At 31.0% G+C, this 23134-nt stretch overlaps 2 protein-coding genes across 4 annotated transcripts; one reads left to right on the top strand and one right to left on the bottom strand.

Moving 5' to 3' along the window:
• The first annotated feature begins 3734 nt into the window (after window positions 1-3734).
• On the top strand, window positions 3735-5811 carry LOC109806524 (cytochrome P450 86A1). Its single transcript, XM_020368958.3, has 2 exons — window positions 3735-4456; window positions 4664-5811. The coding sequence occupies exons 1-2, from the start codon at window positions 3789-3791 to the stop codon at window positions 5544-5546; spliced, it is 1551 nt and encodes a 516-aa protein (XP_020224547.2). The 5' UTR covers window positions 3735-3788; the 3' UTR covers window positions 5547-5811.
• A 2553-nt stretch (window positions 5812-8364) lies between these two features.
• Window positions 8365-16405, bottom strand: PHT4;1 (phosphate transporter 4;1). Of its 3 annotated transcripts, none has more exons than XM_020369017.3 (10): window positions 15991-16384; window positions 15040-15147; window positions 14764-14919; window positions 14298-14513; window positions 13873-14082; window positions 11898-12035; window positions 10890-10991; window positions 10447-10512; window positions 10130-10214; window positions 8365-8894 (listed from the first exon to the last, which is right to left on the bottom strand). In XM_020369017.3, the coding sequence occupies exons 1-10, from the start codon at window positions 16315-16317 to the stop codon at window positions 8797-8799; spliced, it is 1506 nt and encodes a 501-aa protein (XP_020224606.1). In that variant the 5' UTR covers window positions 16318-16384; the 3' UTR covers window positions 8365-8796. The 3 variants fall into 3 exon arrangements, with proteins under 3 accessions (XP_020224606.1, XP_082927333.1, XP_082927334.1); XM_083071207.1 differs by having other exon boundaries at window positions 14764-14936; window positions 15040-15110; window positions 15991-16125; XM_083071208.1 differs by lacking the exons at window positions 8365-8894; window positions 10130-10214 and having other exon boundaries at window positions 10472-10512; window positions 10890-11007; window positions 15991-16405.
• Between the last annotated feature and the right edge of the window lie 6729 nt (window positions 16406-23134).

The raw sequence follows: 23134 nt of genomic DNA, 5'->3' as shown, positions 1-23134 counted from the left end.
AAGTAAATTTTTATGAGTATAAAAGAAAAAAGAAGACACAAATTATTATTATTATTATTATTATTTATTTAAATTTTTTTTGAAAATATTGGTTTTGTATTCAAATTAAAGAGTGATTCCCCATATCTTAACGCTAGAGGCAAAATCTCTTAGGTTATACAACGGTTGACACTTATTTCAAGGGAGCATTCACTCCTCAATGGATAAGTTCATCTTACTAGCAATGCAGCAGTACAAACCACATTTTCAAACAAGGATCAATCATTTCAAGATCAGAATGGGATTAACAATCACTCAAGGGAGAATTCTCTCCTCAATAAATGATGTCTAAAACAAGTTATCAAGTCAAATGTGCTATTATTTTAGCACATTTATCCTAATACTCTTGCTTAACACTGATGCATTGCTCGTATGATTTTGAATCCCCTCCATATTGAATACTATCAATTATTTTAAGGTTTAAAAGAAAAGAAAAAAATGAGATGAAGACTTAATTAAAATGTGACTTACTATGCCCCTAATATGCATGTATGCATGACTTTTTATCATCTATCCTTTATTTATTAAAAAATTTATTTTAGGCAAGAAAAACAACCTAAAAAATTGATATTGGATATAAATTTATGATGCATGAATGTATAACATATTTTTTTTGTTAGTATGAACATATATCAAAAGAGGGATAGAGAGTACTGCGATGTGACCTATTACGGTAAACCTAGGGAAGGAAAATTTCTAAGGTTAACACCCTACTTTGGAAGGTCGTTAAGTCCACCTATTAGTGCATGGTTTTGTGGGTGGATCTAAAAACTTCTCAAGAATTATTGGTCCCCAGGTTGCCCTTATCATATAAATAAGGACCTAGCGCATGAACCAATCATAAGTAGGGAACATACCCTCTCAATATGATTAACCCATGCTACTAGTAACAACCTGAGTAGTGACTCAACAACGGTCAAGTGAGCATCAAGCCCCTCAATAACAGTCATCAAGCCACTTTCTCTTCTATGCTCGCACAGGCTCGGGCATAGAGCCCAAAGTGTGTGAGGTACAAGTGTTAGTGGGAGTAGAGATGCAAATAAAATAAATAAAACTATAATTTAAACTTAAATTCAAACAACACATGCGTAGCAAACAAAAATAACAAAACAAATAAATAAATAAAAAATAAAATAAAAGGAAAGGGAAAAAAAATTAATATTTATAAATTCATAATTTTGCGCAATTAATTTAATAAGGCCTGACTCTCAAACATCCCCAGCGGAGTCGCCATCTGTCGTAACCGGGATCACGACGGGATGACGCTAACATTTTTATATTCAATGGAGCCGCCACCAATATTTTAATTTAAGGGAAAAACATTGGAAAACCCTTTAAAGGATAATCTTTAAAATTAAAGTTGGGTTCGGGAGTCGATTACGTGTAGGGAAGGTATTAGCGCCCTACAACGCCCGTAAAAACAGTACCTTTAATTAATTGCGCAAAATTATATAAATTTATAAACATTTATTTTATTCCTCGAAAGTGTGTATACATACATATATCTTTTTTTTTTAATATGAGAGATGTTTCTTTTGTATTTTTTTTTATTAAAAAAAAATCATGAGGATTTAGGTTAGCACATGGCTAATCAATAAACCCTCCCAATAACATGAAAGATAGAATTGCTATTCAATCAATGTTATTGATTTTTATTTGTTGATAATAAAATAGGCTTAAAGGTTAGAACAACAAATAATTATTCTATTAACTTTTATGATTTATATGATATTAAGGGGTAGAAATGCTACGCAATTAATATCATTAAAGCAACATTATGTTTATATTTCTATATTTTTATCTAAAGAAATAGATTTTTCATAAGGATTCAAGTTAATAAATGACTAAACAATAAATCCCTCCAATAACGTTAAAAATAGAAGTGCTACTTAATTAACGTTATTGGTTGCAACATATATTTATTTAAAAAAGACAAATTTGTTAAGGAGAGTTTAAGCTAGCAAATGACTAGTCATTAAACTCTCAGGACCTAATAATGTTAAAGATAAAAATGTTATTCAATTAACATTATTATTGGTCGCATATTAAATATTTTTATAAATAACAATATTAAAGGCAACAAATCATATTTACTATGTACAAACAATAAATAAAAATAAATAAATAAACAAAAAATAAATAAACAAAAAATAAATAAACAAATAAATAAAATAAACAAATAAATAAAAGAAAAAAAAAAGTTAAGAAAAGAACGATACCAAATGAATTGAATCTTCGAATATGATGATCAAGAAGGTGCTTTTTGGCTACCTTTCACACTACAGAGGTGTCTCACAGATCTTAAGAAATACAAAAGAGAGGGGAAGAGAGAGAGAAAAAATTTCGAGCTCTGAAGAGTATTGGACGAAATTTTTCGGGGGCCTCAGAAATGAGCCCCAGCTGTCTATTTATAGACTTCGGGAAGGGGTCTAGAACGGCCCGTTCCAAATTCGGAACGGTCGTTCTGGACATGGCCGTTGTGTGAGAAATTCAATACTGGAACGGCCCGTTCTGAAATCAGAACGGCCCGTTCCAGTATTGAGAATAACACCCAATTTTTTAGACCGGAACAGCCTTGAAACGGCCCGTTCTAGAGGTAGGAACGGCCTGTTCCGTTTTAGGAACGGCCGTTCCAATTTCGGAACAGCCCGTTCCAAATTAGGGTTTTTGGCCTTTTTGGAGCCTTGGAACGGCCCGTTCCGATTTTGGAACAGCCCGTTCCGATTCTGGAACGGCCCGTTCCGATTCTGGAACGCCCAAAAACAAAAAAATACTTAATTTGTGCTTTTGGGCCCTCTAAAGTCTTGTCTTCTTGTCGGCATGTTTCGGGAGCTCCTTCCCTTCATAATAGATGTCTATTTCATCACTTTTGTGAGTCCGGATAAAATTGATTATTCACAGTTATAAAGATATTGAACATCAAAGTTTATAACTCAATGTAAAGTATATGATATTTATTACTATTTATCTGACCTGATATTTAAGATATATATATATATATATATATATATATATATATATATCTTTTAAATACTAATAAATATTCTAGGATACTTGGATATTATTTTAGATGTTATAGATTTATGATAACTTTACACAAACTCATCAATGCACTTGATTTAAATATATAGATTATATAAACATTTAATAGTTTATCCAATAAGAAAGTTTAGCTAAGTTGATTTTTTTAATAAAAAGCTATAATTGAGTATTTTATTTCCGTGTAACTTCATATTCAAAGCAAAAATTAAATTTCAATCTCTAATTAAAAAATACAACTGTCAAACCACCTTAAACCTTAACTAATGATTTTGGTAGCTTAGTTGATTTAACCGTGTTTGTGAAATATTATTATACCAAGTTTCTTTCCTGCTGATAAATAATATAAAAAAAAATGATAGTGTAAAAGCACTTATTAGGGTTTGGTGTATCATTAATTATTCAAGCTTTTATAACTAAACCATGAATAATAATAATAATAATAATAATAATAATAATGGTTCTCTCCCAGAAGAAGTACACGTGCATGCATGGATGGTTCTGATTTGCTTGTGCGTCGCAACATACACAGTTGCTCTGAACCTAACAGCGACTCTAAAATGGCAAAAAAATTCCCAACCACCTCTCCAAAGCCTTTCTGATTATATCATATTATCATCCTATAAATATATATAAACCCCTTTTGAATCACTTGAACTCGAAACCCGATTTTCTTAATAAAGAACATTATACTATACTATAGCATTAGCATGGACACACCCGTTCTCTTGACCCTAGCAGCTACTCTCCTATCAGCATATTTCCTTTGGTTCCTCCTCTTGGCTCGAACCCTATCCGGCCCAAAAGCATGGCCACTGCTTGGCAGCGTTCCAAGCATGATCGTGAACCGCAATCAGGTTCACGACTTTCTGGCTGCCAACCTGCGCAACACGCTGGGTACTTACCAGACCTGCATCCTCCCTTTTCCTCTCGTCGCACGAAAGGAGGGCTTCTTCACCGTCACCAGCAACCCTAGAAACATCGAACACGTCCTCAAGACGCGCTTCGATAACTACCCCAAAGGCCCGCACTGGCAGGCCGCATTCCACGACCTCCTTGGCCATGGCATCTTCAACAGCGACGGCGACACCTGGCTCATGCAGCGGAAAACCGCCGCTCTCGAGTTCACCACTAGAACCCTAAGACAGGCCATGGCTAGGTGGGTCAACCGGACCATAAAGAACCGCTTATGGTGCATTTTGGACAAAGCGGTTAAGGGAAAGCTTTCGGTGGATTTGCAGGACCTTCTTTTGCGTTTGACGTTTGATAACATATGTGGACTCACCTTTGGTAAAGACCCTCAAACTCTCTCCCCGGATCTACCCGAAAACACCTTCACTGTTGCGTTTGACACTGCCACAGAAATCACCTTGCAAAGGTAACCCTAAACCAGCCCATAATACTTTTGCTACTACCTTCATTTATCTTCTTTTTTTTTTCTTAACAATTTTTTTTCTAGGAACAGATCTTTTGAATAATAACTAAAAATAAAAGGCCAATATCTCATAACTGTGAAGTTATATTTAATAATCTTATAAAAATATACCATAAAATAATTTCAACATTTTTATCCTTCTATTTTTAGGCTTCTGTACCCTGGCATACTATGGAAGTTCCAGAAGCTTCTAAGCATTGGCAAGGAGAGAAAAATGCAGCAAAGTTTGAAGATAGTCGAAACTTACATGAACGAAGCCATTTCAGCTCGGGAGAAGTCTCCCTCCGACGACTTGCTATCAAGGTTTATGAAGAAGCGCGACGCCACCGGAAAGCCGCTGAGCGCCGCCGTACTGCGGCAGATTGCGCTGAACTTCGTCCTCGCCGGCAGGGACACCTCCTCGGTGGCGCTCTCATGGTTCTTCTGGCTCGTCATGAACCACCCCGCCGTGGAGCAGAAAATCATCGACGAACTCACCGCGGTTCTCGCCTCCACGCGCGGCGGAGACCGGCGGAAATGGACAGAGGAAGCGTTGGACTTCGACGAAGCCGAGAAGCTTGTCTACCTGAAAGCCGCGCTGACGGAGACGCTGCGTCTGTATCCATCGGTGCCGCAAGATTTCAAGCACGCGGTGGCGGACGACGTGCTTCCGGACGGCACGGCGGTGCCGGCGGGTTCCACGGTGACATATTCGATCTACGCGGTGGCGAGGATGAAGAGCGTGTGGGGCGAGGATTGCATGGAGTTTAAACCGGAGCGGTTTTTATCAGTTCAGGGAAACCGGTTCGAACCGCCGAAGGACGGTTATAAATTCCTCGCGTTTAACGGTGGACCGAGGACCTGTTTGGGGAAGGACTTGGCTTATCTTCAGATGAAGTCTGTGGCCGCTGCCGTGCTTCTTCGGTACCGGCTGTTGCCGGTTCCCGGTCACCGGGTTCAGCAGAAGATGTCGCTCACGCTCTTCATGAAGCACGGGCTGCGCGTGTTCTTGGAGCCACGTCAACTCGAACCGCAGGCTGCCACGTCAGCTTGAAGAGAGTGTGTTTTGGTTGTGCTTGTGCACAGTGTAAAGGGCAATGTGGTCATTTCGTTGTTATACTTGTGCATTTATTTGTGTTAGTAATTTCCAATGTGTAAAAGTGAAATCGTTTGATGTTTGGTTGGGTGGGTGGGTGGATCAAATTTGGGTTTACCCTTTGGAGTGGTTGGAAGATGGGTTTACATATTCTTATGTTGTTCATCAATAATTTGAATACACAAATATATAAAATTATAATATAATCATTTATTATTTTCTATTTGATGGTGAGTGATTTGTTTGAAGGAGCATGAAGCTTTTATTATTATTATTATTGGAAATCACGTGCGTGTAAGTATTTTTTTTTATGAAGTATTTGCATGTAAATCAAATTTAACTACTAGGGACACTATTCCGTTTCTTTCAAATATTAGAATGGGAAATTGACCATTAAAAGTTCAATAATACGAAATTACCAATCCTATTTCTATACTTTGATAAACTTGGTTGTTGAAAAATGATATTAAAGTTTATATTTTAGTCAAAAGCAATATTTGGTGAAGAATTCTTATTTCACACCATCAAAAGCAATATTTCACATTAATGAAAGAAAGATTTCATGCTATGGTTTAACTAAGATTAAAAGTTTTCAATACCAAAGATTCAGCTAAGGCAAAAGTTTCAATACCGAAGATATTTAGAGTGTATTTGTAAAACTGTTTTTTCTCCATTGAATGCAAATCCAACATTTTTCATCTGCCATGTTTACTTTCTCAAAATATGAGAAACAAGGAGTAAACTGACCAAACAAACACATTATTAGCCAAGAAGTTGAATTTCAATATTAAAAGTTTAGTCAAAGAGACGACACGAACACCATCACATAAAGGACTCTTTAGGCTTTAAATGTGTATAAACTTTAAACCTTTCGAATGTATTTTTTAAAATTAAGTTTAGTAGGGTGTGGTGTAATATTTTATTATGCAAATGTAGAGATTGATGTTTTTTTTAGTATAAATAAGTTGTCACTTGATGGTCTTAAGACAAATTATAAATTTTTGTTTAGCTTCTTGTGAGTGTTGTATTTACTTACTTGGTTCAGAAAGTTTGAAGTTCTCTCCAAGCTTTCTTGTATTCTTTGCTTTCTAGAATTTCTATTACGTACTTTATTTTTCAACATCTTTATACCTACTTTATGTTATCAGATATTATCGTTAAATTAATTCTTATAGAGCAATTTATCACTTAAAACAAACAATTACTATTATTTTTAAATTAATTCTTATAGAGCAATTCATCACTTAATCACTTTCTTAAGCTAAATATCATATAATTTTTTCTCTTTTAAAATTTAAATGAATTATTATCTATGTTTAATCCTTCTTTTTTAAATGAAATAATCATTCCACTCTTAAACACTTCATCTATAATCGATTTAGTAGTGAAAAGTTTAAATTATAATTTTGAAAATCGGATTCAATCGGCTGGTCAAACTGATTCGATTAAAAATTAGTTCTTAATCGATTTGTTTGGTTCAGAAAATCATTTTACTAAACCGGTGGAAAATAGGTAGAATAGGTCCAAAATCGGTAAAAACCAATCAAACTATTTTGAACTAGTCCAATAAAAAAAAATTTAATTTTTAAAATTTAATTTAAAACATTTTTAATAAAAATACAAATTTAATAAAAAATTATAAATTAGGATAACTTATTTTTAATACATATCTTATAAGAATAATTTAATCATTTATGTTAATTTATAATTTATAATATTTTTATTTTTATAATGTGTAATATATTAATTTGATACATTTTATTCTATATATACACTTATTATTAATAGACATTGTTATATTTTATTAAAATTTAAACTTAAATATTATATTATATTTAATTTAAAATTTTACATATATATTAAATATTAAAAACTTATAAATAATGTTTTGTTTTAATTTTTGTAGTACAATGGGAAAATAAAGACAAAATAAAAGCTAAGAAACATAAAGCAAGCCTCACCTATAAACATCTAAGACGCCAGGTGGTAAAGGAGTAATTTTTAATGTTATAAAATTGTAATATTATTTTATATTGATCCTTATTATTATTATTATTATTATCTTATTAATATTAATTTAATCAAATTACAGTTGAGTTATTAAATTTTAAATTAATATTTAAACCAATTCAATAACCGATTCAATTTTAAAAATATTGAGCTTAAATACACTAAATCCTAAATTCAAACCTGGGCCATCACTGTATGCAAAAAGAAAAAAAAAATTGGGGCTATTAAACCTATATCACTAATCGTACATTTAATGCACTGATTGTTGCACATTTTATGCCCCTCAGTTTCACACGAAAATAGATCTCTCCAATTCCCTTTCTCTTCATTTCTTTCATTTTCTACACTTTTTGAAAAAAGTAATAAAATAAAATTAGGAAGTTGATACATACTTTAAAAAGTGTGAAATTCATACTTTTAAAATTTTAGTAATAAAAGAAATGGAAAGGAAAAAAGAAATATAAAGAATCTTTTCTCGTTTTAAACGTGACATGTCAAATAACAAATTAAATGTTCTACAAGAAACCAGAACATTAGAATCATGTAAATATTAATTTGGTATCAGATGTTCAAATATAAATATTTATGTATAAACTCGTGTAAAGAAGACCAACCGTATGTCCAAAGAACCACAAGAAAGATAAAAAGGTATCAGTTGATGCCCATAAGAAAAGAAATCGAAGCATCCAGTAAGTAGTTAGCAGCAACACTTACATTAGCAACTTATTTGACCAAAGGGATGCAACCAAAACAGGTAGATAAGAAATTGGAAAGACAAAAGAAGCTTGATGAATGATACATAAATCACTTTTCTTGATGAATTGTTACAAAATTGATGTGTTGGTATGGAAACTATATTTACAAGTATGATATTAAATTAAGCAACTACTATGATCTTCCCACCAAAAATGGGAAGAAAAAAGACAGAATCTTAGACCTTTTCCCTTCATAAAACATCAGGAACTAAATTATGCCAATTCATCTTTCAAGGATACTTTGTCACCCCTCCGATCAATGTTCAATGCTCCTCTATCCACAAAATTTACCATTCTGTGAGGCACAAAAGCCTATGTGATTTGTGAAATGAGTTGCTCCCTAATTAAACCACCCTTTCTTCTCGTAGTTCTTCTGTGGGGAAGCACTCAAGGCTTATCTATATACACGTGGCATGACAAGTACAATGATCAATGAGAGTAAGTTATTCCAAGACCTTTTCACCAGTTGAAAAAAGATTCCACACCACAGTTCCAACCAAATACAACCCAACTGATACCTTGAAAACATCATCCCAGGAGCCTGAAAATATTCAAAGATAACAAACACTATTATATTCTTGTGCCAAAGATCAGATTTCAATGAAGTATTAAGCAAATGTTATGCTACAGATCTTTATGTAGCATTGTGTAATTGGCTACATGTGAAGGCCAACATGTGCTCAAACCACAGCCTTGAATTTATTTTATTGACTTTAATTCCATTCTCACCATCAAAATGAAAGCATAAAGAACTACGCTGTTGCTCTAAATTCTAAAATAAAAGTTGATATAGGATTTCTGGGACAGTATTCTAGAAATTAAAGTATGAACACTACGCCGTGTTCCTTAAAAATGGAAGAACCAAAATCAAAAAGGTCATCGAGACTCTTCACTTATTGTGCACAATTCAAACATATACTCAATCTTCAGTATTAAGAGATGTAATAAAATCAAGGCTTAATTATGTTTTTAGTCCTTTAAATTTGATGTATATATTATTTTTGATATCTAAAATTTAAAACTTCCGTTTTTATTCCGTAAAATATAAAAAAGAATATGTTATTTTGATCCTTCAAATTCAAAATTTATCTTTTTGGTCTCTCAAATTTAAAACATGTACTTTTGGCCCAAAATATAAAAAATTATTATTTTAGTCCCTCTATTCAAATATCATTAATTAATTTGTCTTACAAATTTTTTTTACTAGTGTTATTATTAGTGAGAACATCATATTAGACCAACTAAGACTATAAAACTGTACTAATCTGCCACTATCAATTATGTTATTACTAATACTACAAAAATTTTTTAATCTATCACTGTAAATTATATTATTACTAGAGACATTGTCACTGAAAACATCATATTAAACCAACTTATAGTACAAAACTATCTTAACCTGACACTGTCCATTATGCTATCAATGTGATAGTGGCCATGATGGACTAAAATGACATTTTAATTTTGAAAGACTAAAAATTTGAGGGGCTAAAATAATAATTTTTATATTTTGAGCACTAAAAATACATGTTTTTTAAGTTTGAGATATCAGAAGAATATAAACAAGAACTAAAATAATATTTTTTAAAAATTTCAGGGACTAAAAACATAAATTTTAAATTTAAGAGACCAAAAAAATAATCATCCTAAATTTGGAGGACTAAAAATATAATTAAGCCTAAAATTTAATACTTCACCAAATAGCTTAAACAAGCTTTTAGCATAGTTAATCATGCACATTCAGTAACCAAGAAAATATGAGCAACAAATACTTACCATGTTGCAGAATGTAACCTGTTGCTGCTGTTCCAAAGACACCAGCCAATACTCCGGCAGTATTGGATAGGCCAAGCAATATCCCCTGAGGATAAAAAGAAGAAATAGATTTATAAAAAAAAAAAAAAAAAAAAAAAAAAATCCTTCTCAAAGGACATAACTAATTAAATTTTAACCAACTAAATTGTTGGATGAATTTAGATGGGCATCAATTAGCATGCCAAAGTAAAAATGTTCGTCACATCCTCATTCCACATATGACATTAAATATAGAATTCCAAATTTCAGAAATATCTAATTACACTGAATCCACTTACTGAATATCGCGGGGCAATATCTTGATGGTTTGAATACAATCCGGACTGAGAGAAAGCATCAGTCCCCTATTCATGAAGAATTTGAAACAAGTTATGAAAGAGAAAATTTAATGGAATTAATGGATGAACCAACACTTTCAAACTTTATATGAAAATTCAGAAAAATGAGAATGTGTAGTTATTCTGTGTTAAGAGAAGTTTCAAGACACTTGTCAAGAAAATTTATATTAGCCGGTCAAATTTTCAGATTATACAGTATGAACTAAAAACTGTGATAAAACTATGTAAATGAAACTCAAATTTAAGAAATTTATACAAGTATTAAGTAACTTTGTCCAGAAGATATAAGAAGACACACAAACATAACAGATTTTATGTTAGGATTACACAGAAACTGCCTTTTCAGAATTAAAACTATGTTAAATACAAAACAAGAAGCAAACCTGACTGCACGTCATACACAAAACAGCCATCCCAGGAGAATTAACGTGGCTCAATTGAGTTAAAAAGAAAGCAGGTCCAAGAAATCCAATTGTTTGCATTATCTGCAAAGATGTAGAACTACACTGTGAAGCTAATAATTTTGTACTTGTAGCAATGGAATCGAGTTCAGCAAACAAGTAGTCAAAGCATTAGTCCGCTAGATACTTAAGGAGTAAGACAGAGAAGGCAAAAAAAGATCTGTCTCCAAATTTTATAGAAATTTTTTTGCAGCTTTATGAACCTCTCAAAATATAAGCAACATCTATTAATGATTTTTCTCAAATTAAAATTGTTAATATTAAGAAACAAAATATTATCCCGTATGAACTTAATTTTTATATAAAATAAAAAGTGCGAGAACCTGTGACAATTTTGATGTAGGTATGCAAACTAAACAAGATATTGGTTTTCTTTTCATTTTTGGCCAAATTGCACTTTTAATCTTTCTATAATATTTGATTCCCAGCTCAAGTTTTAATGCCACAATTTTAGTTTCACAATTTTGAAAAATTTGCAATTTTAAATCCACAATCATCAATCATTTAGAGTTGTGAATGACCTGACATTAAAAAAATGTCATTACAATTAATATTTAATAATATTTATACTAAATTGCAATTTCAATTCTCATTGTTATCTCATTTTCATCTTATTTTACCAGTTTCTGGGATAAAAAATGAGAACGAAAATGGAAATTAAGTCTAAATATTATTAAAAATTAATTTTCATATCATCTACTTAATATCAGAGAATAACTTAACATTATAATTTTAATGATTAATAAATAGATATTCAGCAAGGAAACCAAAATTGTAGATTAAAAATTGAAGGACTAAAATTGTGGAATTAGAAATTGGATGATCAAAATTGGAGATTAGATATTATAAGGAAACTAAAAGTGCAATTTAGCATCCATTTTTTTTAATTATTACTTGAATTAAAGGATAGACAATGGTGAAGGGAGATACCTTGCGGACCCTTGTAACTGATACACCCTTGCTCACAAGAGTGTCTGCAATCCAACCACCAAAATTTGCAGAAAGAGCCATTATCAACCATGGTAGAACACAAAATAGCCCAGATTCTGTAAGATTGAACTTCAAGACCTAGATATATGAAAATAACTTTAGTTAACTTTAAACAGTGTCAATTGTTTTCCAAGTATTCAAGATTAGAAATCAAAATATCTTGTAGGTCATGATATTAGCATATCTCCAACCAAAAGCTGAACTCTCCAAGCTTGAATATTGATAATGACGAGAATTGAGGCTTAACAAATGTGCCATGCCTAATACGTCAAACATCAGTAAGCATCGCATAATGAATTTTGGGACATTGAATGTCAACAACTGACAAGAGTATGAGTAAGTGATGAATGGGGAGATTAAGGTTTTAGGTGAAAGATGCAAGAGATAATGAACTCCTGTCTCTATTATAGTTTTATAAGAATTGGAAAATATATCCTTAAGGCAAACAAAAAAGCATTAGCCAGCAAATGCATGAACAAAGCAATAGCATGACATGTATGTGTGTGGACTAAATGGAATACCAAAATAAATAATCCTAATAATTGGACATTTGGAATTAAACAAAATTAAAAAGGGTGACCCGAAACACGAGGCTGTTATCTAGTGGGGTATGGGAAGGGAAGATGTTAACTTCCAGGTCAAAAAAACAAATGAGTAAAATCGAACAAAATTGGAATAACACAAAGTTAATAAACGAAAAAAGAAAAGCCTTGATTGAACTTGCCACATCACCCAGCATTAGTCATGAGTCATGACAAAATGGCTTCTAAGGCTGTGGACTAAGTGATGAGAAGCAAATGACTGGCATGATCGACTCCTTATATTATTTATAAAATTTGCATGGTTTCCTACTTTACTCAGTTAAAACAACTCTCTTACCCGTTCATTGTCTCATATTCTCAATGTGTATATATATATATATTAGAATAGCTATCTTGCATAGAGTGTTTTCAGGCTTCAACCAAAGCATTTTTAGATACTTTTGTTTAACCACTTTTCTCTTTCAATTTATCCTTTTTATTTTTAAATTAAATTTTAATAATTTTGAAATAAATCCTTGATAGTTAAAAATTTTATATATCATAATTTTAAGATAGGCTTAAATATGTTTTTAGTCCCTCAAATTTAGGGTAAATCTGTTTTTGGTCCCTCAAATTTAAAATTGTTGTTTTTAGTCCCTGTAATTTCAAAAAATCTTATTTTAGTCCTTATATTTAAATTTTGTTAAGAAATTTATCAAACATTATTGCATAAAATCTACCTATTAGTATCCTTATTAGTGAAAATATCACATTAAATCCGGTTAATATTGCATAACTGTCTTAATTAGTCACTTTCAAATATGTTATTGGTGAACTAAGGGACTAAAACAAGATTTTTGAAAATTACAGGGACTAAAAACAGCAGTTTTAAATTTGAGAGACCAAAAACAAATTTGTCTTAAATTTAAGGGACTAAAAACATATTTAAACCTTTTAAGATATTTTCTTTAACCACTTATCTCTTTCATTTTATCCTTTTTATTTTTTATTTCTAGATTAAATTTTAATATTTTTAACATTTTATCCCTTCGGCTAACATAACATACTAATTACTAAAGTTTACTTATCAATATATATATATATATATATATATATATATATTAATTAAAATAAATTATCAATAGATTAAAATAACTTTGTATATCATAATATAAAGTATTTATTATAATTCTAAAATACAACTTATATGTTTAAAAAAATTATTATATAGGTACTGGTAACTTTATCATCAAGATACTTTTACTGGTAACTTTATCATCAAGGTAAATTCATACACAACCATGAAGGAACTAGAAAGAAAAAATAAGCATGGATCTAGCTGTCTACACAACATCATGTAGTAACATATGCCCAAAAAAGATAGAAAGACTTACTTGGTTATAGTATGTTGGCATCCATGTAAGAAGAATGAAAGTTCCCCAGTTGTGGCAAAAATGAGACACTATCAGTGCCCAGACTGGTGGTTTTGACAAAATTAATCTCCAAGGTATTGTTTTCACAGGTTCCTTGGAGAAACAGCTGGTAATAATGAGCTTCTTTTCTTCAGGCCGCAGTTCAGGATCTTCAAGAGGTGAACCATGAGCCTACAACTCACAGAAAAACAGAAAGTATTAGCATGTGAGCAAATAGAAAATTCTACCAAAATAGGGCGTGTTTCATAAACAAAAACATGTTGTAGTAAGAAAATTCAGGGTAAAGAGTCAACTCCAAGACAAAGCATTTCTATAGAGAAAATGTGTGGACAAGTATTTCATAGTTCAGAATGCAAAGGAAATAATTTTACATATGCAAAACATACCTTACTAAGCCACACAGAAAACCAGACTGTCCCTAGAGAACCAAAGGAGTAAAATACTGATGGCCATCCAAACTGATGAATTAGGAAGGGAGAAAAGGCCAATCCAGTGACTGATCCAAGATACATGCCACTGTAGACCAGTGCTAGTGATCTACTTCTCTCTGACACAGGAACCCATTTTGACAGAATGTTATTCATGGCTGGCATAGCAACACCCTATAAAGAGAAAAGGCCAAAAGAAGTGAGCTTCATATGGAACAGAGGTATCATAAAATTGTATCATCATCAATTGGATAAATAAAATTATTTCTAAAATCAGCCACAATATGGATTACAAGAAAAGAACATTACATTGTTTTTTTTATTAGATATTTGCTTAATTGCTTTTACCAACATAGTAGCAACATTAAGCTTTCTCTAGTAGAATGCAGGAAAACATCATTTAGAACACTTTAACAGAACTCACCTCACCAATCCCCATGAATGCACGAGCAACTAGCAGGAAAGGCAATCCAAGTTTGGCAGCTATAGGAGTGATGATTGTTGCAATGGACCACCAAACCACGCCAAACCCCAATACCTGCTTTCCTCCTACTGTGTCTGCCCATATTCCACCAGCAATCTGCAACATAAATCTACCTGTGCTTCAGAGTTGTGGCCTTAAGTTCAAAAGTCATACAAACAGGCAAAAGTTGCTACTTGCTAGTCAAACTTAGGTTTATCAAAACAAAATCACATTTACCTGAGTGAGGAGGTATCCCCAAAAGAAAGAAGACTGTATCAAACCAACAGTACTGGGGTTCCAGTTGTATTCTGCAGACATAGGAAGTATAGCAATGCTCATATTTACCTGCAGACGAGAAATCAATAGCAGTTTCTAAGAGGTAAAAAACTAACTGTAGACTCCACAGAAGTACTAAACAAGGGTTTTCAAATTGAACCGTATGCTCTAATTATTTTTTTTCTTCTACATAAACATAATTAGATGGATTTAATTCATTGAATCCTGTGATGACCAATCCCTTCAAGGTGTAGAGATCACCAAAATATAATTTGTCTCTCCTAACAAAGCCTTCCTAAAATTGAACCCCTTCTTACAATTTGGGTCTGAAGTTTGAACCATGTCAGAGAATTGAGAGAAATGCACGCGATCCTAAGTTGATAAGGCCAAAGCTTGTGGAACTCAAAGAACAAAAGAGGACTACCATGGAAATATCCCAATGTATTGATATAAAAGATCCCGAATGATTACAAAGATATTCCTATTTTTACTAGTGTTGTGCGTCTAAGTAACTAAGCAAATCTCCACCATAAATTATCTCCTAATTAATATATACACACACACACACCAGAGAAAATAACAGTGATTCAAGAGATGCTTAACAAACTTAACTCAACCCAATAACAACTATTAAAATAGACTCAATACCATCTTAAAGTATAAGATTGGGTCTAACTCAATTTCCAAAAGTTAACATATGAGATACACTATTTTGGTATTATCCTTAGTGAATATAGGATCTCCAACAGAGCATGCTTAAGGACCTAACTATGTACGTACATGTTGGTGACTTGGCTCCATTTAGATTCAGCATAACATAACCATGCATATGTCTGAGGCAGACAAAATTGCATAGATTGAGAAAGGAATAATGCAGTTGAAAAAACGAAGCAAAGGTTTATAGTAACATACCCTATCCATGTTACAAAGAAGAAAAGCTGAGAAGCAGAGAATGACGATGACCCATCTCTTGGGGAACACTTGCCACCACTTGGGTTCCTCTCCGGCGCCATGGAAACCGCGCGTCTTCTTGAGCACGACATCCTCGTACTTCTTGGACTCCGACACGTTCTTCTGGGACTTGACATTTGCCAACAGCTTCCCGGCAAGGAGGTGGCTCCGGCGCGAGAGCAGGAGGAGGGGGAAGGGTGGAGGCGGAGTTGCGTGGCGGAGGAGGGTTCTGCGGGAGCACGGAGTTGAAGGAGGAGAGAAACAGGAGATAATAGCTCTGCCACTCATGGTGGTTTGTTAGTGTTACAGTAACGCAACTGTTTCCGTTGATATTTTAAGGAACCAAGGTCGGATTTTTTATCGGCACTGGCTCTCCTTTTGACACGTGGCGATTGCATATAGAATATCCCTACTCTTCGGTAATTAACTAATTATTCATTTTTTTTTAATTTTATATCTTCATTTTCTAATATTTAAATTAAATTCATATTCTACTTATTCTTTATTTTATTTATGTAAGTGGTTAGTGGTGGGTGTGTTTGTCACAGTTTTATCAATGTCTTTACCTCACTCAAAATTTTTATATGGTGAAATTTTTGAAACTCAACTTGATCCACAATATTTAATATAAAATAGAGTTAGTTTCACTTATTATCATAATGTATTAATCTGAATGTTATATTTGTTAATTTTAAAATTAAATAAATATATACTTACATATATATTATATAATATATATTTTGAGATAAATGATATTAATAAAAATATTATGTTGCATTATTCAAAATGATATTTATAAAGTTAATAAATTATATGTTTAACATTAGATTATATGTACTATATCCAATTTTTTAAATTTGAACTCGATAAAAGTCACTTTTAAGCCAATGTAATATTAAAAATATACTTACAATGTATATTTACAAAAAAAAAAATAAGTATAATTTTTAATTAATTAATATAAAAAAAATTAAACACATGTTACAAATATTAGTCATCATATTTATAAATAATAAATCAATTAGTATTAGATTTGATTCTCAAACTTTAAGATCTTAAAATTTTATAAAGATTATTAATTTTTAATATTATTTTTGTTATTTAAAAATTAAAAAAAAATCACCTAATAAATATGTAAACCAAATCAAATTATCGTTTACATATATATATATATATATATATATATATATATATATCATCGATAATCTTTAATAAATTTATAATAAAAATGATATTATTTTGATCATAACATTTTAAAAAATATAGTAATTATGTTAAAAAAATATTAACTCAAGATAAATTATTCACCAGACTATCTGAAGAAATAATTATTTTCAGATTTCTAAAAAGTAAGAGAAATTAGTATTGTGTTATGATAATAGGCAATGTGGTGAAAGCTGACAAATCTCCCATGTAATTCAATATTCGATCTGTCTTCCAAGATTTCATACAGTGACATGTTTAGATTTATGCACTTTGAAGTTAGAAACACGCAAGTCATACAAAAGGATGAAAAGAAAAAAAATAATATTACAATTAGTCAATTAGTATATAAAGCATAATAAGAAGAATAAAGAATAGTAATGAGAGAATATAATCTACCAGGTCAGCTAATAGTGAGGTTAAAATAATATATACAAATTTTAAATTTAAATTTTATTATTGTCGTTTTAATTCTTATGAATAAAATATAAGAAGAGAGAATATTTATTGTTATATCAAAAGTATGACTGGTCCATTAGGTTAGTGATCAATAATTTTTAATTATAAACCTGTATTTTATTCCGTATATTATATAAAATAAGTGTTGTTTTATATAGCTATAATTTAATAACAAATAAATATCCTTTTGAAATTAAAAAATAACATTCATAGCCAGTATTACTTTTTAGAAATATTTTATTTATGTTTTTCATGAAATTATTTGCCGTAAAAAAATGAGAATCAAGATCGAAAGAAATTTTTTTAATGTGATAAAGATATCAAATTATCTTCATTAACTCATTTAATATAGTCATAAATAAAGTTTTAGAAAAAAATATATAAAAATATTTTTAATAATATTTATAACCAACTAAATATATTTCAATAATTTTTTTAGAATTACGTTTCAAATATTTATAATTCTAAAAAAAAAACTATTTTCTAAGTATGAAAAAATTTTCTTCTAATAAATGCACTCAAACTTCCAAGTGTTGTTCAACCCAAAAAAATAAGAAGAACAAGAGAATAAAATAAGTGTTTTCTTCTTGGTCCAAATAACTACGTGTGATTTTTTGATGGTTCATGATATATACACCTTTTTTTTATAAGTACACCTCCTTTTAAAAAAATAATTAAAATTTTAAAATATTCTTAATTTTTTGTTTTAAATTTTTTAATTTTACATCCACAACATTTAATTTAGTACTTTTTTTCACACATATTTCCTCTTTTTTTCAATTTTCACATGTTACCAAAATAGGTGAGGTGAAGGAAAAATAAGGGAGTACATGTAAAAATTGAAAAAAGGAGGAAAGATGTGTGAAAAAAAATTACTAAATTAAATGTTGTGGATGTAAAATTAAAAAATTTAAAACAAAAAATTAAGAATATTTTAAAATTTTAATTATTTTTTTTAAAAGGAGGTGTACTTATAGAAAAAAGGAGGTGTATATATCATGAAGATATAAAATAAATTAAATGTTATTGGGTCAACATTGCTAAAAACTATAGGCCCAAAAGCAAAAAAAAAAAAGGGGGAAAACGTTGAGTTATAGGCCGGTGAGAAAATGCTTGGGCCTTTTGTATGAAACTTTTGAAGCCTCGTTTATAATTCAAGGCCTAAAGTAACCACCTTGTTGGCCTTGTAGATATAAATGCAAATATTGCATATATAAATGACTTATAAATAGTTTTTCAGAGAGTCAATTATCCCCTTCTTGATCTTATTATGATGTCATTGCTCTATTGAAATAGTATTCACCAACTTAAGCATGAATTCCTTGCAATTGTCTATTTAACACACACAAAAAAATCATCTGCATTTAAGGACATCTAGATCTCAACAACATCTAACTATGTTGTAATTTAAGAATCCTTTTATTTCACGAAGAAAAAGAGAATCTAACTATGTTTTAAAACTAGAACTAGAACATAATTTAGAATATAAAATATTTTTTTTAAAGAAAAGAAAATCAAATTTGGAAATGTGAGCACCACAAACAAACACAAATAAAAATGGATACCTATTCTTTAGACAGTGTATATGAGTTAATACTTTGATTGCTTTGATGATGGATTGCATTAAAAGCCTCCTTCACATGAATACTTTGAATGGCATGAGAAGGGAGATGGATGCATAGGCCATGCTGTCCCCCAACCCTTTACATCAATATTTCAATAGTAAGCATAAGTCTCATTCACTCCTTCTTTGGTGTGCGTACGAGCATACCTTAGTTATTATAGAGCTAAAATAAATGTACATACACAATCATGAATTATATCTTGCTATCATTCATAGATCAAACATATGCATAATTCTTCATAACAGTTTTGTCGGTGACTTTCTAAATTTTTGGGGGGATTTTGTATTGTAAATTATGTCTAGAATAAGTCTTTAACCTTTTTGATATTCATCAAATTCTCTTATCCCTTCCATAGAAGAGTGTGGTGAGAATTGAAGAGACTTATCTTTTTTCCAAGGAGTGGCGTCTTTTGAGAGGGTTCTACACTAAACCGTGGTGCTTCCAAGGTCTTTTCCTCCATTGAAGACCTTGGAGAAGCTTAAGAAGAATCAAGGAGCTAAAGGTCTAGGGAAGAATTTGAAGAGGAATCAACATCTTCTTCACAAGTTTTCCATCATGTGGATAATGCCATCTTTGTTTCTATATTACAAATAAATACTTAATTCATTGAAATTAATAAAAATAATTAAATTAGTAATATTATAATTTAAAGTTTTATTTTAAACATACTATAAATATAATAATGTAAGTGATAGTTATATTTAATGATGTTAATGTTACTTATTAATTTTGGAGAGTCAAACACTGGTCCTTATACTTCCAATCCTTCATGCAATAAATTAAGGGTTTAAAAAATTAATAATTAAAACATTTAAAAATAAATTATATATTTGTTATGATTAGAATCAAAATAATATATCTCTTGTTTTCATATATAGGACCAAAGGTAGTATTAAATGTGACACTTTTCGATATTTTTTTTTAATTTTTGATTACTTATTATTTGATTTTTTGGAAATTTTTTGTTTGGTGCATAATCTTTTTAGAGTAATGATCAGCAAAATTGATGTAAAATTTACAAATACTCAATAATAGTTTTTTATCTAAATTAAAAAAAGTAAAAGATTAATGATGAAAAGTCTATTTAAAACCAAAACAATTATTTTTATAAGTTTCACAAAGGCGTTTTAAAAAATAAACAATTATTTTGCTCCAAATAATGGATACAAACATGCCAGCAGACGATAGATTATGTATATATGTACTATTCTACCTATCTTTCGTTTGTTTTGTTTTGATCCAACTCATCATCTATCAAAAGTAGATCAATATCTTTATAGGCCCTCCTCTTTCAACCTCTCAGTAAATTATGTTGTACTTATTACTGCAAAGAGCATGGAGAAGACCAGATCAACGTTGCAAATATAAACCAACAACTATCGTGAAGGAAAGGATCACCTATTTTCTATTAGTACTAATAGCTTGGAGGCCTAAGAGTACTAGCTAGTCCTTAGACCCACAACTTTATTTTTTAGTTTAGGAAATTAGATGTTACCACATCTTAATTATAGTGAGGCTATCAACGTGGTTTCATAGAGTTGCTAAATAATTATGGTTTGGTTTTTAAGTATTTGATCAGTGTATATAAGTTGGCTGAAAAATAATAACTTTTTAAATAAATCTTATTACTTCTACTAATTTGTCTTTATTTTTTGACTAAAAGATATCCTGAGGTCACCTAAAAAATATTAGAATATTTTTATTTTGACACAAGAAAATCTTATATTAAGAAAAGACATGTCCATTTGTAAAGTAAAGACCACCGACTTAAACAAAGATTTATAATGAAATTTACATATTGTTTATCAAGGAGAGAAATTTGATAATTGAACCTAGCTAATCAGAGTTAGTGTGAGACTATGAGTGAAAAACTTGATCAAATGTGTCAACAGCTTGAAGTGAATGCATCTGATAAATCTCAACAATAACTTATAATATACAAATTTTTAACACAAACTTGCATAAATACTTAGAACTTACAAGTTACAATTGAACTGCAGTTGCTGATAAAAGACTACTAGTATGAATCAAACTTTTAGTGCATGTTTGAATTGCATACCTCAAACCATAATTGGGAGAGTTTAAGCTGAGTTTATTTCATGAATGATTATTTGGCAAAGTCATCGTGATTGAATTCTACTTGAACATCATTTAAGATTTCAAACTATATAGTATGAGTACAATTGAAAAAAGAAGTTATTTCTCCCTTATGCCATAGTATAGTTTGTAAACTAAACCAAACACATCCCAAGACATTTTTGTTTGTTCTATTTATCTACTAATTGAGGCAACTTACTCCACTACTGTACTGTTCACAGAAATGGACAAGTGTAACTAGACAAAGGACTACTCCATGAAATAGATAGCCACATATCAATTATCATCATCTGCTAAATACGAAGAATTTGTAGTTCCAGTGGGTCTACATGCTGCCAAGTACCATCATATTCATCACAACTACTAGCCTAAGAACCGCATTTAAATTACTCTAACTCGTGCAGCTTCTCACCATGTTCTGTCAGAAAATGCCAACAATGAGTGGCAAATATCAATCATCACTAGAAAGAAGATGAGTTTCAATTTCTTTGTGGGGTAGTTGTGAAACACAAAGATTACTCTTAAAGCTTGTTTTACCGCCATCTCATTTGGAAAAGAGTTCTAGGAATATTCGACTTCCCCTCCCTAGAGGACCCTTCAGAAAATGGCATGGGGTCATGTCACAATAGACCATGCACAATTATTGACATAAAATAATGTGTACTCTCTGTTACCAGAATAATAACAATAATGTGAATTCTGAAAGAAAAAATTAATGAAATGAAAAGCAGAAAGAGAGAGTCATTATGGTGAACATTCTACCAGATTTTGTATGATACATTCTTCCACAAGTAACAATTTAATTAGATTCACTAGGTGTATTCTATACAAGACCTTAGTGGAGGCTTCTTTATTATAAGTTGTAACAAATAAGATTGAAGCAACAAAAGCTGCCTAATAACATGCATGATTAACATTTAACAGATAAGGGCATGCTTTTCTTTATTGATTAGTGGGTGTGAATAAAGTCACTTAACATGGGGACACAAATGTTGATGGGACATTTTTCTATTCCTTATTGTAGAAATCATGAACTTAGTTTATATTTCATCATTCTAGTGTGTGTATATATGAACACACAAATAGACCAAATGTCTATATATTATGCTGTTAAGTGTTTGTGGTAAAAATTAGCTTGATTTCGTGCCCAACTTGCTTTTTCTTAGTGTGGTGTCAAGTTCCCATTTATTATTAGATTGGAATTTTTGGTTCTTTCATTTAACAGTTTAAGTGGGATGTTGTATTCTTAACTCTTTCAAAAGTTTAAGCCACCCCTTATAAGAATTAAATTCTTAATTACTTGATCATAAATGCTCTAATCAAGACAAATCATATTAATAGAAGACCAATTCACTTTAAAACATAGATGTTGAAGTGTCACAAGCTCACAATAACCCCTAAATCTAAGAGAATTCTATCATCTAATTACCATTGAAGATTTGATTTTCTTTGTTAAGCTGTTAGGCAGTGCTATCAAAAGCAACATATGTATTATGATACATACTTATGTTCTCGTCCACTTAATAGAACAAAAATAGCTAAGGTACTTGCTAGGAAAATGAAAGTGGTAGCATCATATGCCATAACCTTAGTGACCACACTGTCGGTAGCTTTCTCTTAGTCTAGGAACCAAAAAGAAAGGTAAAGTTTTATTGTGCTGTCCTTAAAGGCCATTAGAGAGAACCAATTAATCAAAGCTCTTTTAAAGTGCCTATATAATG

This window comes from Cajanus cajan, chromosome 3, assembly GCF_000230855.2.
Source record: "Cajanus cajan strain Asha chromosome 3, NIPB_CcT2T_4, whole genome shotgun sequence".
Taxonomy (NCBI): domain Eukaryota; kingdom Viridiplantae; phylum Streptophyta; class Magnoliopsida; order Fabales; family Fabaceae; genus Cajanus; species Cajanus cajan.
The sequence above is the reverse complement of the archived record's forward strand: the minus strand, read 5'-3'. Positions and strand labels throughout refer to the sequence as shown.

Excerpts from the sequence above, each read along its gene's own strand:
- LOC109806524 (XM_020368958.3), top strand. The coding sequence starts at position 3,789 with ATGGACACACCCGTTCTCTTGACCCTAGCAGCTACTCTCCTATCAGCA. Across the intron at positions 4,457-4,663 it reads ACAGAAATCACCTTGCAAAG|GCTTCTGTACCCTGGCATAC; the intron begins GTAACCCTAAAC and ends TTCTATTTTTAG.